General features: G+C 57.1%; 1 protein-coding gene across 5 annotated transcripts in view; it reads left to right on the plus strand.

Annotated features, from left to right (window-relative positions):
* The window catches only part of GDPD5 (glycerophosphodiester phosphodiesterase domain containing 5), an 85703-nt gene that overhangs the window by 58515 nt on the left and 10036 nt on the right, over positions 1-17152 (plus strand). For 4 of the 5 annotated variants that reach the window (XM_006777912.2, XM_006777911.2, XM_006777914.2 and 1 more), the window contains 8 exons: positions 508-611; positions 3273-3366; positions 4029-4088; positions 10491-10589; positions 10858-10951; positions 11314-11459; positions 15293-15375; positions 16709-16859. In XM_006777912.2, coding sequence (XP_006777975.1) covers positions 508-611; positions 3273-3366; positions 4029-4088; positions 10491-10589; positions 10858-10951; positions 11314-11459; positions 15293-15375; positions 16709-16859 — 831 coding nt within the window. The remainder of the gene's footprint in view (positions 1-507; positions 612-3272; positions 3367-4028; positions 4089-10490; positions 10590-10857; positions 10952-11313; positions 11460-15292; positions 15376-16708; positions 16860-17152) is intronic. The other variant, XM_015557479.1, reaches the window with a different exon arrangement.

Genomic DNA, 17152 nt, shown 5'->3' on the forward strand with positions numbered 1-17152 from the left:
AACTGGCTGTGTGACTTAGGCGATCGCTTTGCCTCTCTGGGCTTCAGCGTTTAATCAGTAGTTCAGAGCGGAGGTGGGGAAGAATAATGCCCGCTTTGTAGGCCTGTGTGAGGAGGGAAGGAGATGAAGACTGTGACCGATCACAGACTGCAGGTCACCATGCCAGCGGGAAGGCTCCGGGCAGATGTGGCCTTTGCTCCTGGGGCCACTGCCAGAGCCAAGAGACTGGTGCACCTGGCAAGGCCTCAGGCTGCGGCCATAGGGCCCCCCTCGGGGGTGGAGCCCCGCCCTGCTCCCAGCTCCCCCCAGTTTGTGCGTCAGGCTCTGCGATGTAGCACAGGACACTTCCCCCCTCTGAGCCTCAGGTCCCTACCACTGTGAAGAGGGCACCAATCCCTGCCTGGCAGGTTTGGCTGCAGAGGGAGAGAAGGAGGGCACATTCAGGCAGGCGGCCTGCAAGGCCAACCTGTGACCCCGCTTGACCCCTCTCCTGCTCTGCTCCTCCAGTGGGAACGCCTCTGGTTCCTGCTCCTCACCGTCACCTTCGGCCTCACACTCACCTGGCTCTACTTCTGGTGGGAAGTCCACAATGACTACAATGAATTCAACTGGTGAGTGGGGACAGGGGGTGGGGACGAGGCCTGGGTCCTGGCATCCCTCAGAGCTCTGCACCAACTCTGTGCGGCTTTGGGGCAAGGGTCTCTGGAAAGACAAAGCCCAGGGGGAACTAGGGCGGGGGGGTGCGGGTGGGGGGGGGGGTAGTGGTGGTGGCAGGACGGGAAGGGAAATCCTTCCTGGTGCTATTTTGGAAAATAAAAATAAGAATGGCCTCAGACAGGGCTCAGCAGGGGGCTGGGGCCTCTGGCCACGTTTGTAGATGAGGACTCCAAGGCCAGAGATACAATGGCCTCAGCAGAGGTGGCCCTGACACTACCTTCTCACCCACCACCACCCCCTCTTAACTCCTTGATTAGGGCCTTGGGCAGGGCTGGCAGATGCTATGGTTCTGGGACAGCTCAGCTCAGGCACCTGCTTCTCCACCCCCCCCCCCCAACAGTGAAGGGAGGAGGGGAGGGACCCTGAGTTCTTCAGGCCCAAGTTCACACAATCAGTTGGGGGCAGAGTTGAGGCTGGAAAGCCAGACCCCTCCTGGCCCCTCACCACCACCCCCGCGCCCTCCTTTCAGTGCTGTCTCTTCCTTTTGGTCAGAAGTTCAGCTCAGTGCAACTGTGAGCAAGTCTCTGGTCCACTCTGAGCCTCAGTGTCCTCTTCTGTAAAATGGGGTAGCTCTGACCTCATCAGGTCTTTCTGAAAGTGAAATGAGATGACAGACTTGAGAGGGCTCAAAGCTCTACCTCACCCTGAGGGTCGTTTCCTGGGAGGCCCATTCTCTAGCTGGAAAAGGCCATGGTGTTAGAATTGGGGACTTCTAGGGCCATGGTTCTGGGTTTCCATGATGATCCTAAGGTTCTGTTCATGGAGTTGGGCATCCCCTCCCCTTTGCGTGGCCCTGGGTTGCGCCTCCATTATTAATGAGCACAATAAAGGGTGTGCTGCTGTCCCACCCCAGACCCAGCTGAGTCCCCGAGGTGGCTCTGGCCTTTATTAAATGCCATAAATCAGTTACTCATCCGTGTAGGCATCACAGCGCCGGCACTGTGCTGGGCATATAGGAACGTTCCCTGCTGGCCCTCGCTGCAGACCGCGGGCAGTTCTGCTGACCCGGAGGCTGGCTACCTGGAAAAACTTTGGGCCCATCCCCGTCATGTTCAGATGGGGAACCTAAGGCCCAGAGAGGGCATGACTCACCCGTGGCCACCCAACCAGTTCGTACCAAAAAGTCATCCCGAGGACAGTCTGAGGAGACTGGGGCTCAGAGAGGTTACGCAGCCTTCCCGGAGCCACACAGTGGAATGCAGACAGCTCTAGGACAGCCCGAACTTCTGGCTTTGGTTAGAGCCTGGCTGACTGTCTCATGCCATCTACAGAGCCACCGCCTCTTCCCAGAGAGTGAGCTCCCTGTCACTGGGTGGCTCAAACAGAGGATGGGTGCCTGTCCATCGGGAGGCTGCCTGGGACTTAGGGGTGGCCTGAACATCTGCCTGTCACCTCGGTTTTTTGAAATCAGGCTGGGATTCGGGGGAGCCTGGCCGGGGCCTTGTGGTCTCTGGAGAGGGTGTGAGTGAGACCCAGGCGTCAGGGCTGGATGACAAGAGCCAGTGAGGGGCTTCGGGGCTGTTGCAGCCCAGGAGGGCTCCCTGGCAAGTGAGAGACACGTGGAGCCAGGGCATTTGGCAGAAGTCGTTACCAGGAGCGGGCCCCACCCTCTCTGGGCCTCAGGTTCCCCATCTATACGGTAGAATAATGCACTCCGTGATCTTCCAGGTGGTAGATTTTCCTCTGGAATCAGCAAAGGCCAGGGAAGAGCCGGAAATAGGTGCCTTAAAAAGTTTTTAGCCTTTCGCCCTGTAACTCTCTTTGTAGGAGTCTATCCTAAGTAAAGAATTACCAGTATAGAAAGATGCATGCAAAATTTTCCTTTTTGTGTTAATTTATAAAAGCGAATAATTGGAAATGATTAATTGCCATTAGTGGGAGGTTGGCTACATATGGTGCACTAATTCAACAGAAGACTGTGGGGCTGTTGAAAATCACATTTCCTCGGATTTGTACTGACCTCAGTAAATGCCTGTGTTAATTAGAAGAGAATTGATTACTTATCACATGCCCCCCCAAACCCCCAAATTCATCCTCAGGAAATCCTTTGAAGGGCATTTGATCAATTCTAAGGCCCCTTATTTTCACATTCTAGCACTGAAATAGAAATGAGTGTCACAATTGATGGCATTTTAGGATCAGTGGAGCCTGTCACCTCCACAGGGACCTACAAGCCAGTAAGAGGCAGAGTGGGCATTTGAATCCGAGTGTACTTCCCTCCAAAGCCAAACTCTGACCACTATGCTATACCAGCGGGTCCCGGCTTTGCTGTTTATACAAATCTATAAGCACAGGCGGGAACCCGCTGGAAGAAAAGTCAGCCCAGTCTGGGAAATGTTTATGTCTGGGCTGTAGAACCACGGAGATTGTTGTTCTCTGCTTTATGCTCTTGGCATGCCCAGGCTCCACCACGAGCCCTCGACAGGCCTGGCTGATGATGGAGAGACAATAGCATCATTGCGGAGTGGGCAGGGCCTGCCCCTGAGCCTGGCCAGCCCGAGGCAAGGCCCTGGCTCCTGGTGGAGGTCTGACCCCGGCCCCCTCTCCTCCTGCAGGTACCTCTACAATCGCTTGGGCTACTGGAGTGACTGGTCCGTGCCCATCCTCATGACCGCAGCCACCGCCTTCACCTACATCACGGGCCTCCTGGTACGCGGGGCTGGCCCTGCTCCCGGGAGGGGCAGCGTGGCCTGTGCAGGGCTGATGGAGGGGCCTGCCCAGGGGCTGACGGAGGGGTCTGCCCGGGGCTGATGGAGGGGTCTGCCCAGGGCTGATGGAGGGAAGCTGGCTTTCCCCCTCTCTCGGCTGCTGCACCTCAGGGGCTTGGCTCCTTCAAGGTGGGAGGTCGCCTTGCTTCTACCCCATCCTGCAGTGTCCCCACAGCCCCCCGCCCCCGCTCCCCTCACATGGGGGGAGGCCTCTGCTCTTAGGAGCAGCTGCAGACTTCCTCTTCCTGGAACTTCTGCTTTGGTTCCTGCGCCCAGAGCCCTATTCCCTCAGACTCCGGTCAGTCCCTTTGTTGGATGAGGGGCTCCTTGGGGCCTGGAACTCCTACAACATGAACTGAGCAGTCCCAGGGCAGTGGGGGCCGAGGGAAAAATCCTAGAGGAGGAGGAGGAGCGGGAGGCCTGGAAGAATTTGGGAGGAGGCCAGGCGTGGGCCGGGCTGGGCTTTCCCATCGCCTGCGGGGAGGGTTTGTTGACTTTTCTGAGCCAGACCCAGAGCTGAGTGGGGAGAAGTGTGTCTGGGAATTGGCGGAAACCTTTGAGCCACACGTGGAGGCTGACGGCCGCCCTGTGGCCCCTCCTCAGGTCCTGGCGCTGTGTCACATCGCCGTGGGGCAGCAGATGAACCTGCACTGGCTGCACAAGGTAAGGAAGGGCTGCCTCCGCGAGGTCTGAGATGGGGAGGAGGCAGGCGCATCGCCCCTCCTCGGGGGCCCGGTTACGATTGTCCTAGTAGCTCACACTCCGTACTCTCCCTGTGCCCAGCACTGTCCTCCCGGCCTGGCCTGTATGAACTCATTTAACTCTCACAGCAGCCCTATGTTGTAGGTACTGTTATCCTATTTTGCAGCTGGAAACACTGAGGTACAAAGCGGTTAAGTAAGTTGCCCAAGGTCTCCCACTTCGCCAGTGGAGTATCCAGGGTCCTCACCCCGTATCTGCGCAGGGAGCCAGCACAGGGTCCCATGGGTTGGGCTCCGCCTCGGGTCACACCCTCTCCTCATTCCGCAATGAGCTCATCCTGAAACCCACCCAGCTTAGCGTCCTTTCCACCACTCCCATTGCTCCCAGGCGGACCCCCCCCCCGCCCCGCCCAGCATGACGGCCCCCATGACTTGGCCCTGCTGAGGTCTCCCAACTGCCGTCATGGGTCGCTCACCCCCGGCTCTGGATGAGACGTCTCAGGCCCTGCCAGCATGGCTGCCTCTCCTCTACTTTACCTCCTCGCTCTCGCCTCCCTCTGTCTCCCTCCGGCCCTTCCTTGGTTCTCCACCCCCTGCCCAGGATGCTTGGACTCCCCAGCCCCTGCAGGGCCCGCCCACCTGTCACCACAGCCTGCAGGTCCACGTTGTCTGGTTCCCTCTGGCGCCCTGACCCCGGCCCTCCCCAGTCTGGGAGCTTCTTGCAGACCAGGACTGGCTTTGCCAGTCTCTGTCCCTAGCGCCTCACGGGGTGCTGGGCCCAGCGCAGGGAGGCTTCGGAGAATCAGGTCCTCGGCCCTCTTGGCCCTCTTGCTGCTGGTCGCCTGCAGGTGCTGAGTGCACCAGCCTGACGCCTGCTCTTCTTGAGGCCCCAGGGGTCGCAGGGGTGGCACAAAACTGACCGAGAGAGAGCCCTTTCCTCGCAGGAGCACCTGGGCCGTGGAGGGAGGGCTCGGCCATCTCTCTATTCCCAGAGCCTGGCTCAGAGTGGCCATGCCGTTTAGGACGGGGCAGACATGTCTGGAAATAACCATGAGCCCATAGGTGGGTCCAGAGTGACTCTGAGGAGAAGAGGGACGTGGAGCAGGAGCTGGAAGGAAGACATAGTGAGTCCGAATTGGGCTGCGTAAGGGGAGGTGCCTGAGGGCATCCGGGGGGCCTCAGAGATCAGGAGCTGGGGAGCCAGACTGGGGACTGGGGTCTTGGAGGGTGAAGAGCAGCCAGCAGCCCCGGGGTCCCACCTCCGCCTGCTTGTCATTCTACCCGGAGGCCTCCTCTGGGCTTGGGAAGTCCCCTCTGTGCGGCACTTTTATCTCCCGGCTGCAAAGCTGACACTTGAAAGAACCGCACCAGATGGCACCGGGGTCGGGTTGGCTCACACCGCGGTCACCTCCTCTAGTCACGCCTGGTCTCAGCAGGTCACACCTGCTCGGTCCTGGTGGAGAGGCCCCTGGAGGCGCAGAGCCGGCAGGGGCGCAGGTCACTGCCCGGATTCTTCTCCTGGGCGGGGGGTCAGATCCCTTCATCTGCACGGAGCCAGCTCCGGTGGCAACCCTGACTTCCTGCCCCTCTGCCCCCGCTCATGCGATCTCAGCGTGAGGAAGGTCCGGAGCTGATGCACAGGAGGGAGGCAGCTCCCTGGGGCTCAGAGTTTTCAAGTAGGTGCTGGACACGCTCTTGTTCTGTTTCCAGTATTCTACCATTTGAGTAGGAGATGCTAAGGAATCCTTGTCCTTTTTTTGTTTTAACCAATTTTTGAACATCTGATACACTGACATGGTTCGAAATTAGGTACAAAAAAGTACACAATGTAAGTCTCCCTACTCTCTCTCCAAAGTATTGTAAACATATACACATATTCATATACTAGTACACTTCCTTTTTCCTTTTCTTTACACACAAGCCTACTGTACCCTCCATTTCTTACGTTAACAAAACTCTCGGAGCACCTTCCTCTCAGGCCATTGAGAGCTTCCCTTGTTGTCCAGCCCCTGCTCCTGTCCCCGTGTTTAACCCTGAGTCCCAAGGTATCTAGTTGGCCCCCTGATGACATCCCAGTTGCTTTTTAAATATATGTTTATAATATAAATATTTTATAATACACATATTTTTATTTCAGAGAGGAAGGGAAAGGGAGAGAGATATAGAAACATCAATAATGAGAGAGGACCATTGATCGGCTGCCTCCTGCACGCCCCCTACTGGGGATCGAGGCCACAACTGGGGCATGTGCCCTGACCTAGAATGGAACCGTGACCTCCTGGTTCATAGGTCAGTGCTCAACCACTGAGCCACACTGGCCGGGCCCCAGTTGCTCTTAATTCATTGCCAGGACCATGTGATCTGGGTGGGGAATTCTAGAGTATGCTTTTGTGACTGTGATAGTTCTTGTCAAATCGCCTCCTTGCCAAGGGCCACCAGTCCATGCTCCCTCGGCAAGCGATGGTTTGCTTATCAAATCGCCCTTGCCCACGAAGTGTTCGAAGATGTCTCGGCTTGAGCCCACTGATGGGTGAGCCTAGCCCCTCAGTGTCATGTTGATTTGCATTTCCCAGATGATGCGTTAGATTCAGCACCTCTCATGTGCTTGAGTCACCTGCATGCTCTTTTCCGTAAGCTGTCTCTTCATATCCTTTGCCTTTTTGCTACAGGATTTGCTTTTTGCTTATTAATTTGCAGGAGTGCTTTACAGATTCCGAAAACCCGCCCTTTGGCCGATGAACTGCAATAACTCTTCCTCGTGTGTCACGCCGCCTCTGACTTTGCTGGCTGTGGTTTTGCCGTGGGAATTTTTTATTCTTAAGGATGTGCCTCTGTCTTCTCTTTTTATGGCTCCTGGCTTTTGTGTCAGAGTCTTTCCCACTCTGATTATAACAATGGTCTCCGTGGCATTATTTGATAATTACATGTTTCTACTTTTAATAACATTTAAAATTTGAACATTTTGGAAGTTACTTTTGGGTATAGGATGGTCTTTCTTCTTCTTAGATGGTTTCCCCATTCCTATCATTGAGAAATCTACCCTTTCCCTTCTAATTGGAGATGCCACTTTTATATATGCTGATTTTTCTTTTTAATCCTCACCGGAGGATATTGTTCCATTGATTTTTAGAGAGAGTGGAAGGGAGGGGGAGAGACAGAGAGAGAGGAGCATCGATGTGAGAGAGACACATCAACTGGTTGCCTCCTGCACGCAGCCACAGGGCTGGTGATAGAGCCTACAACGGAGGCACATGTCCTTGACCAGAATTGAACCCAGGACCCTTCAGTCTGCATGCTGACCCTCTATCCACTGAGCCAGACCAGCTAGGCAGTGGTCGGCAAACTGCGGCTCGCAAGCCACATGCGGCTCTTTGGCCCCTTGAGTGTGGCTCTTCTGCAAAATACCGACTTCTGCACATGGGCCACAAAGTTTCAATCGCACTGTACATGCGCACCCGCACGTGGTATTTTGCGGAAGAGCCACACTCAAAGGGCGAAAGAGCCGCATGAGGCTCGTGAGCCACAGTTTGCCAACCACTGAGCTAGGGCGTATGCTGATTTTTAAAATCTATTTAGATCTGTTTTTGAGCTTTTTATTTACTTTCGTTTATCCCTCTGCTCTTATATCAGCATCTAACTGCTTTAAATACTACAGCTTCACACTGTGTTTTAATCAAGATCTTTATTTTGAGAGTCCCTGGTTCCCCCGCGTCCTGAGCAGGGGAGGGCTGGGGAGTAGGTGCCAGGACGTGCCAGGCACTGTGCTCATCATAACAGCCACGACCGTCACTGGGTGGGCACTCACTCTGTGTGTCGGGCCCATGCCACACAGTAGCTCATGTTCTCCTCGTCATCATCCTGTTCGCCTGATGTTCGGCCCACTTTTAGAAATTACACCACTCGCCTGTAGTGAGCAGTTGCTACTTTAGTGCCAACCACTGTGCTAAGCACCTCCCCTTGTACTTTCTCATTTATCTTCCCCAGGACCCGCGGGGTCCGCACTCGCTCTCCCCGTTTCACAGCCCAGGAGCCCTGCTACGAGAGGCCCACCTCCCCCTTCGGCAGCAGAGCTGGGATGTGCTGGTGGATGTATCCAGTGTGTCCCTGAGCCCCCGCCAACCAGCTGCTACCAAACCCAGATTCTAGCCACCACCCCACCCCCCTGCCTGCCCCCAACCTGTGGCACCTTTGCGAGGCGGGGCTCCCACTCCTCTTGGGTGCCAGCACCCAGCAGCGCTCACTGAACAAATGGATGCAGCTCCCATGTCCCTATCCTTCCCACTGTCCTCACACACCACAGTCTCACCAGCAAGGAGACCGAAGGCCGGTTCTCAGGACAGCAGCTGCCTCTGGGCTTCCGGGGGGCTTCTCCCTCCCAGTCAGGTGGGAGGAATGGCGGTCCCGCGGCTGGGATTCAGTGCTGTTCTGTGGCTTAAGGACACGCGTCGGGGGGAGTCCCTCAGTGAGCATTGCGGCCATGCCGCTGCACACAATGGTGCCACCACAGCAACGGCAAAACTCATCATCAAAGTTTTAATTGCCTGAGGGTTGTGGGGAATTCGTTTAATTTCCACTAGCAATTACACGTTGCCACAAGGTGCTCTCAGCAATGACCCTTCAGGGACGCTGGCTGTGCCCAGCGCCTGCCTGGCAGGGCAGCGGGGAGTGGGGGGGGGCGCAGGCGCCTGCGCAGTGAGGGCGTTCTCAGGGGTGGTAAGGACACTGGGCCTCCCGCACTGCAGCACGACCTCTGACCCAGGCAGAATGGGGTTTGGGTCCAGATCCACCCCTTCTACGCTTCCCGACCAAGCAAACCCTATGGTCCCTGAGCCCAGTTTCTCTGTATAAAATGAAGATAGGGCCTCCCCTGGGACGTTAGAATAAACACGAGGAAAACTGGGGGCCTCTTCCCCTTCCCATCTCCCCAGGCAGGCAGGCCAGTGGCTGAAGGCCCCGCCCGGCTCAGCTTTATTGCTCTGCTTATTGGAACATTTGTTTCCAGCCTGATGGGCTGGCATGACAAACCGCAAAGGAAAACTTCATCCCAGGCCAGAATGAGATGGATCTGCCCGCCTCTGCCCTCACCACCTACCTCTGCCCTCACCACCTAGAAACCCATTCAGAGCTTGTCCCGGCCGGAGGGTGGGCAGAGCACTGCTGAGAGGGGCTAGACTGGCCCCACAGGAAGAGAGAGCGGGGAGGGCCGCTGGCCGGCAGAGAGGACAGCCTGCCTCAGGCCTGAGCACAGTGGGGGCAGGGGGTGGTGGCCTGGCTGCCCGGCCCCTTAGAGAGAGCAGGGTAGGGCTGTGGGTAGAGGTGTCACCTGGGCGTGCAGGGAGGTGTGCAGAGTGAGTGCCAGGGCTCGGGGGGCGGGGGGGAGGAGAGGGGAGCGTGTCTCTGGAGACTAAGTAGCCAGACACCAGACTTCGCTTAGTTTGGGGGAGCATCTGATGTGTATGAGATGGCCCAGATCCCCTCTGTCCGCAGAGACCTCTGTCCTGTGAAGTCCCCTCTAGTCTTCCATCAGGACTGGGATTGCTTTCTCCAGGAGCGGCTGGGAGGGCAGACCCGGTGACACCTAGAGGCTGGGGGCTCGGAGGCTGGGGCTGAGGGCAGGCCTCTGCCATGGGCTGGGGCTGAACACCCCCTCACCTCTGCTTGCTCAGCCTGAAGGGCCGTGGGCCTGGCCGGCAGGGGACACGCTGGCCTGGGCATCAGGCTCCCACAGGGACCTGGCTCCTCAGCCTCCTGCCCCTGTGGTCCAAGCAGCTCACCCTTCACTCCAAAGGTTGCTGGCAGGGCTGGGGGAGGCCTTGGCTGGGCCTGCTGGGCCCAGGAGAGCCCGGGCGCCTCAGTGAGGAAGGGTGTCTTCCCTCCTCACAAACTCCATGGGGCTGAGCCTGGCCTTCACCTCCACCTTCTCCAGCTCCTCCCACCTCTCCACCCGTCCTGTGTCTCTTGGTCCTTGGCTCTTCTTCCCTGGGTCTGTGTCCTCCTCCTGCCTCTGTCTCTCGCTGTCATCCCTGTCTCTCGCTGTCCTCTGTCTCTCGCTGTCCTCCCTGTCTCTTGCTCCTCTGTCTCTCGCTGTCCTCCCTGTCTCTTGCTCTCCTCTCTGTCTCTCCTGTCCTCTGTCTCGCTGTCCTCTGTCTCTCGCTGTCCTCCCTGTCTCTTGCTCTCCTCTCTGTCTCTCACTGTCTGAGCTTCTTTCAGTCTGTGCTGTCTCTCTCCTGCTCCCCTTCCCTCTTTGTCTGCCTCTCCTGCGCTCTCATCTCTTCCCCTCGGTCCCGGCCTCTCCCCCTGCTCTCCCTCTCAGACACACTGGGGCCCTTGGCCTGCCCAGCCACACCTGCCCTTCCCCTTCCAGATGGTGCTGGTGGTCATCCTGGTGTCCACGGTGGTGGCCATGTCGGCCATGGCCCAGCTGTGGGAGGACGAGTGGGAGGTGCTGCTCATCTCCCTGCAGGTGAGTGAGGTCGGGGGTGGGGCTCCCCGCAAACACCCAGAAGGCAGCGTCTGTCTCTTTAACACATGATTTCCTCAGACCAAGACCCGAGGGGGCAGGAGGGGTCCAGGTCTCAGCAGTCAGGGGAGGGAGGGTGACAGCCCAGGGCCCCGACGCCCAGTGTCTCCGGGGTGCCCTGCCCGTGGACAGAGACGGGCCACCAGGGTCTCGGTGGCCAGAGGGCCTGGCATGGCTGGGAGTCAGCGGTGCCTCTTGCCCCTGCACACAGGGCACAGCTCCGTTCCTGCACATGGGGGCCCTGGCCGCCATCACCGCGCTCTCCTGGATCGTGGCAGGACAGTTCGCCCGGGCAGAGCGGTCCTGTAAGTACGACTGGGCAGGGCCTGCCGCCCAACCCCACCCTCCCCTAGATGTTCCCTGGGTGCCCTGGGAGGAGGGTGGGGGGCCTTGCTCTCGGCGTGGCCGTGGGGTCCATGGAGGGCTGCAGCTCCAGTCAGCGGTGCCCACTTCCTCGTCTGCATCTGCGTCTGTGTCGGTGTGAGTCAGAGGCCAGGGACCCCTCTCTCTGGTCACGATGGGGGCTGCCCTTAGTGCAGGGTCTCTTCAGAGCATGTGTGTCCTGACACTGGAGGGGACGGGGGTCTCCCACGACCTGCCCAGGGCTCATGGTCGGGTCTGATGGGAGCTGAGCGCTCACGGGCGGTGCTCTCGCCTGTGCCCACAGCCTCCCAGATGGCCATCCTCTGCATCTTCTCTGCCGTGGTATTTGCCCTCTACCTGGCCCCTCTCACCATCTCCTCTCCCTGCATCATGGAGAAAAAGGACCTGGGCCCCAAGCCCGCCCTCATTGGCCACCGCGGGGTCCCCATGGTGAGTGCTCCTGAAGGCCCTGACGGGGTGGGGGGCGGGGAGCAGAGCTGCCATTCTAGGGAAGATGAGCAAAGACCTGTCTCCTTGTAGGGAGGGACTAGCAGGGAAATAAGGAGGATGCATGGAATGAAATACTACAATCTTCAGCCTTCAGAGGGAATGTGGGAAGGGCTGATGAGAGGCTGAGAGCGGGTGGGTTAGGAAGACCCGGGAGAGGGCTGCCTGCAGGCTGTGACCGGGCTGTGGGGCAGGAGAGGCGGGCGCAGCCCAGAGCCCACTGCCAAAGGGAAGACTGTTCCAGCTGAACTGGGCAGAAATGGGGGAGTCCGAGTCAGCGGCAGCCCCTCTGCTGATGCCCTGTGGCCCCGCAGGGCCTCCCCTCGAGTGGGCGTCCTCCAGAGCTGGTGTCCTCCGCCCCCGGGCGGCCCTGGGAGCCCGGCCGACTCCATCTTCTCTGGGCCAGTTTCCTCATCTTGTGCCCTGAGATACCGAGAGCCTAGGCGAGGGCCTGCGAGGCAGGACACACAGCACGTGGGAGGTGCCCAGCTGTGAGCCTGGGAGACGCCCCTGTTACCTTGGGCCTCCCCTTCTCTGGGCCAGGGTTTCCTCTCCTTGAACCTGGGTTCTCTGCAGAGGGGGAACCGCTCCCCCCCCTCAGTGGGGACTTCGCCAGAGCTTTTTCTTGGCTGTCATTGTGACTGGGAGGCCCATGGTGTTGAATTTCAGGGGAGTCCAGGGGCCCTCCCACCCAACCCCACTCTGGTCGAGGTACCTCCTGGAGGCAATGAGCTGGAAAGGCCATGGCTTTGGAGTCGGAGGGATCTGGTTTGGGGTCCGGTTTTGCCATGTGCTCCTGTGTGTGTCAAGGGTCACCTGTGCCCTCTGAGCCTCATGCCCTGTCTATGGAGAGAGAGACACACACAGCCTTCCCAGACCGAGGGTGCTGAGGGAGGGGAGGGGCCGGGGAAGGAGCAAGGTGGCCCAGCCTGGATTATTATTTTAGTAGAAAATGTTCAGTCACAGACATGGAAAGAGTAACGTAATGAAGAATAGACAGAGTAATGAATCCAGTACCACCTTCAACATTCATCCGTGCTTTTTTATTCTTCCCTAACTCCTTGCTCCCCTAATGGCCTCTGCCTTGGCCCCCGCCATTGTGGCTTCGTCCAGAAGGTTGTTTGGCTGTCCAGTCTAATTAGCATATTATGCTTTTATTATTATAGATATTACATATGTCCCTTTTTCCCCCTATCAACCCAATCCAGCCCACTCCCACCCCCGCCCCCAGCCCCAGGCCTTCACCACCCCACTGCCTGTGTCCATGGGTTATGCATATATGCATACAAGGTCTTTGGTTGATTACCTCCCACCCAGTCCTTCTCCCCTGCCTTCCGAGATCCCACACTCTGTCTGCTGTAATATTTTAAACCAGATCTCAGACGTGGTATAATTTAGCCATACTTCAGGGTGTATCTCTAACCATACCACATAAGGACTTCTTTCTTTTTTTAACATGACCACATTGCTGTTATAACACCTAACCAATTAATAATGTTGAACCCGTGCTCTGTTTTCCTTTATCTCAGAAATATCTATTTACAGTTTAGTTGTTAAAAATCAGAAGCCAATAGGGTCCAGCCAGCGCATCTGGCTGACCTCTCTTCTGAGTACATTTAGTTGTTTAGTTGCTGTTTAGTTGTTGAAGAAACAGTCATTTGTCCCGTAGAATTTCACACATTATGCCTCTGGCTGCTTGTGTTCTTGGGGTGTTTTCTGAGGGGCTGGCAAAGGCATCGGCCCAACTCTGTGTTGCCACGATGCCCGTGCACATCCCCTTGTGGTGGGCTTTGACTCGGTCCACACATCTGGGTGTGATAAGGCCAAGTGCACATCCCTGTCTTGGAGACGGTGCCCATATGCCCTTCCTATGCGAGTGCCTGAGTCTGTGCACACATGCACACTTTAATATTTGGTTGGACTAACTCAGTGGTTCTCAACCTGTGGGTCACGACCCCTTTGGCAGTCGAACGACCCTTTCACAGGGTTCACCTAAGACCATCCTGCATATCAGATATTTACATTACGATTCATAACAGTAGCAACAATACAGTTATGATGTAGCAACAAAAATAATTTTATGGTTGGGTCACAACATGGGGAACTGTATTTAAAGGGCCAGAAGGTTGAGAACCACTGGACTAACTCCAAAGCTTGGACTTTTAGCCACAGTGGCCTGGCCACTTGAGTTTGTGACACACCTCCACCCACCCACCCACCCCAATACACACACGCTCCTGACAGCAGAACCACACATGGGCTTAGGCCAGAGGCATTGGGGGCCCCAAGATGGGGATTAACAAGTCGCCCTGAGTGCACACATACTTCTCGGGGTCCTCCTGGAGTCCCAGGACTGGCCAGGGAGGGCCAGCTTTCCATGCCTTTTCCCTAGGAGGCCAGCACTTAGCACAGGGAGAGTCGAGTTGAACAAAGCCTCGAGAAAGAGACTTTGCCCCTTCCAAACACTTCCTCGGGCCACCCACAGCCTCCCTCTGCAGCCCCAGCCCGAGCAGGAGAGAGCAGTGGCCCATCCTGGGTGGTCACTCGTGGAGACCTGGCCACAGGACATTTAGAGATGAACTGGGTGGGAAGCTCGTGCTCTCTCCAGACACCTCTGTGGCCCTGCCCCACCTCTGGGCGAGGCCTCACACAGCCCATTTCCCTGGGAGACAGGGCTGCTCTGCACCAGGGAAGGGGAAAGAAAGAAACTCAAATGATAGAGCCCACTGATGTCTGTTATACCACCCACGAGCTTGATAATATTAGCCCATTTTACAGCTAAAGAAACTGAGGTTCCAAAAGGGGAAGTGATGGCCCAGGACTGGGAAATGGTATTGCACCTTCTCAGCTCCCAAGCCCTTTCCGCCCCAGGCTACCTCCCAGACGAGGGTGGTGTGCTACATGTTGGGGAACCGCACCGCCAGGGGGAGAGAGAATGGGAATGAGCTTGTCTTGATGGGAATGAGATCAGCCGTGGGGACCCTTTCCACCTCATCCCTTCGTAGCCAGGAGTCCTCCTGGCCATCTTCCTCGTGCTGCTCCTGCTCCTAGCCCAACCCTTGGTGTGGTGCTGACCCCTAGTGGCAGCAAAGGGTATGACAGAGTCCCCAAACCAGCCAGAACTAGAGAAACAGGACCTCCACTCTCCCAAATGGAAAGAGCCTTAACAAAGAGTGAATATGCTCTCTCAAGGGGGACGTGGGGAGCCTGGGGTCTATGAGAGAAATGGGTGCACCACCCAAGGCCACACACTGGTTGACGGTAGAGTGAGAGCTAGAACCAGGCTCTTCCAACGTGGATGCTGTAAGGTTAGCAGTTGTCACTCCTTATTGTGTATCAGCCAACATGCTGGGACTGTCAACCCAGGTAACAGTCAGGGGATGGGCTTGTCACCTTCTGCACAAGGGGAAGACCAGCCGCCCCTGAAACTGCTGCCGATCAACCCTCCTCTCGCTCTGGGACCTCTACCTGGACTCGGGGGATTACAGGGGAAACTTGGCATTCACCCCCCCACCCCCGGCCCAAGACTGCCATAGGCAGAGGACTGTACCCCCACATATATACACACCAACCCTAACCACCCCTGCTCCCCACTCCCACCCAGAAAGCCTGCGGGGCAGGTGCGATTTAACAGAGGCGGAGGCTGAGCCGTCACACAGTATTGCCTGGAGGAGTTGGAGCAAGAACCAGGCCCAACACGGAAGATCTGCCCTTGGCTGGGGAGGTGCACGTGAGCTGAATCTCAGCTCTCCCCTCACTACCCCCTTTCCCGGCAGCTGGCCCCAGAGCACACGCTGATGTCCTTCCGGAAGGCCCTGGAGCATAAGCTGTACGGATTGCAAGCCGATGTCACCATCAGGTAGGTGCTGGGTTGTGAGGATGGTACCACCCCCCACATCGGGGTCCCCACTGGGGAAACCACGGGTCCCAGAGCCTCAGAGATGGGAGGGCAGAGGCTCGGATTATCCACTGCAGGGCAGGCACTGTGTTCCTGACATTAAATCTTGTGCCAAATTCCAGAACAGAGGCTCTTGGTTGAAGCAGGGCTGGGGGTTGGGAGCTGGAGTCCTGCCACAGAGCCGCCTGAAGGACAGACTAAGGACTAGGGCTCAGACAGATGGAGCCAAACACTCTGATAAGGGAAATGCGCACATTGCAGAGTAAACACTCACTGTGGTGTAATTATATTTTAAAAGACCTCATTAGAATGACTTACACAGCCCTGGCCAGTGTTGCTTGTTGGTTAGAGCGGTGGCCTGCGCACCGAAGGGTCTCAGGTTCGATTCCCAGTCAAGGCCATGGACCTGGGTTGCAGGTTCGATCCCAGACCCTGGTGGGGGAGTGTGTGGGAAGCAACCAATTGATGTGTCTCTCTCACATCAATGTTTCTCTCTCCCTCCCTTCCACTATCTCTAAAAAGTAATGGGAAAAATATCCTTGGGTAAGCATTAATAGCAACAAAGAACAAAAAACCCTAAAATGACTTACACATTTTCTACACGTAGATATATGTGCGTATTAGTATAAAGGACAGGAACAGCCCACACCCGTCTCATGACAGACCTCTTAGAAGGGGGAGAGGCAGGGCTGCCACGTACACTGCACAGGGAGTGAACCGAGGGCACCACTTACCTCCCCAGTGTAGACATCCTGGCATTATATATGGATCCAGACTTTCCAGTATGTGGTGGTACAATGCCTGAGGAAGGGGCCCTGGGTGCCTTGTACTGTTTCCCACTAAGGGACCATATGGGTTCAGGCCGCGGCAGTGGGGTGGGCCCGGTTGGTGGGGGGTAAAGCTTGCGAAAGGGTCTGCCTTTGCTGACTGTTCTCATTATGGCATCGCACGGACTGGGTTCTGAGCCAGATTCCACCGCTTACTGGCTGTGGATCTGGAGCTAGGTACTTCCCTCTCCCTTTATCAAATGAGGTAGCACCTACTGCCCGAAGTTGTAGGCCCAGCCTTCCCTCCTCAGCAGTCCCCACCCCGCTCTGACCTTCATAGAGAACTTGAAGGAGTCGCCCACCAACCTACTGCCTTCCCTGTGCAGACTGGAACCTGAGGCCCAGAGAGGGGCAGAGCCTGCAGGGTCCCCTGGCGGGTTGGTGTACATGGTGGGGGGCAGCGGTGATTACTGGGGGGCAGGTGAGGGGCCGGGTGGACAGTGACTCTGTGGCCCACACCCCTGCAGCCTGGACGGCGTGCCCTTCCTCATGCACGACACCACGCTGCGGCGCACCACCAACGTGGAGGAGGCGTTCCCGGAGCTGGCCCACAGGCCCGCCTCCATGCTCAACTGGACTGTCCTGCAGAGGCTCAACGCCGGCCAGTGGTTCCTGAAGGTCTGGTGGCACCCGCCCCGGTCCGAGTGTGGAGAGCGTGGGTGGGGACCCCGTGCAGTGAGAGCGGGGCGGCCATCAGCTCAGGGGACCCCACTCCCCAGTGTCCCTTGCTAGCGGCCTCTGCAGCCCTGAGACCGTGGTTGTCACTGCGTGTGCTGGTCTGTCCCCCTCACCAGGAAACTGATGGTGACAATAGTTAAAATGGTCAACTCGGTAACATTCCAGAGAGGAAAGTGGTTTCTCTGGTCTGGAATGTAACGCAAGGAGAAATGTGGTGGGGTCTGGGAGATGTT

Source organism: Myotis davidii, unplaced genomic scaffold (genome assembly GCF_000327345.1).
Source record: "Myotis davidii unplaced genomic scaffold, ASM32734v1 scaffold169, whole genome shotgun sequence".
Classification (NCBI taxonomy): domain Eukaryota; kingdom Metazoa; phylum Chordata; class Mammalia; order Chiroptera; family Vespertilionidae; genus Myotis; species Myotis davidii.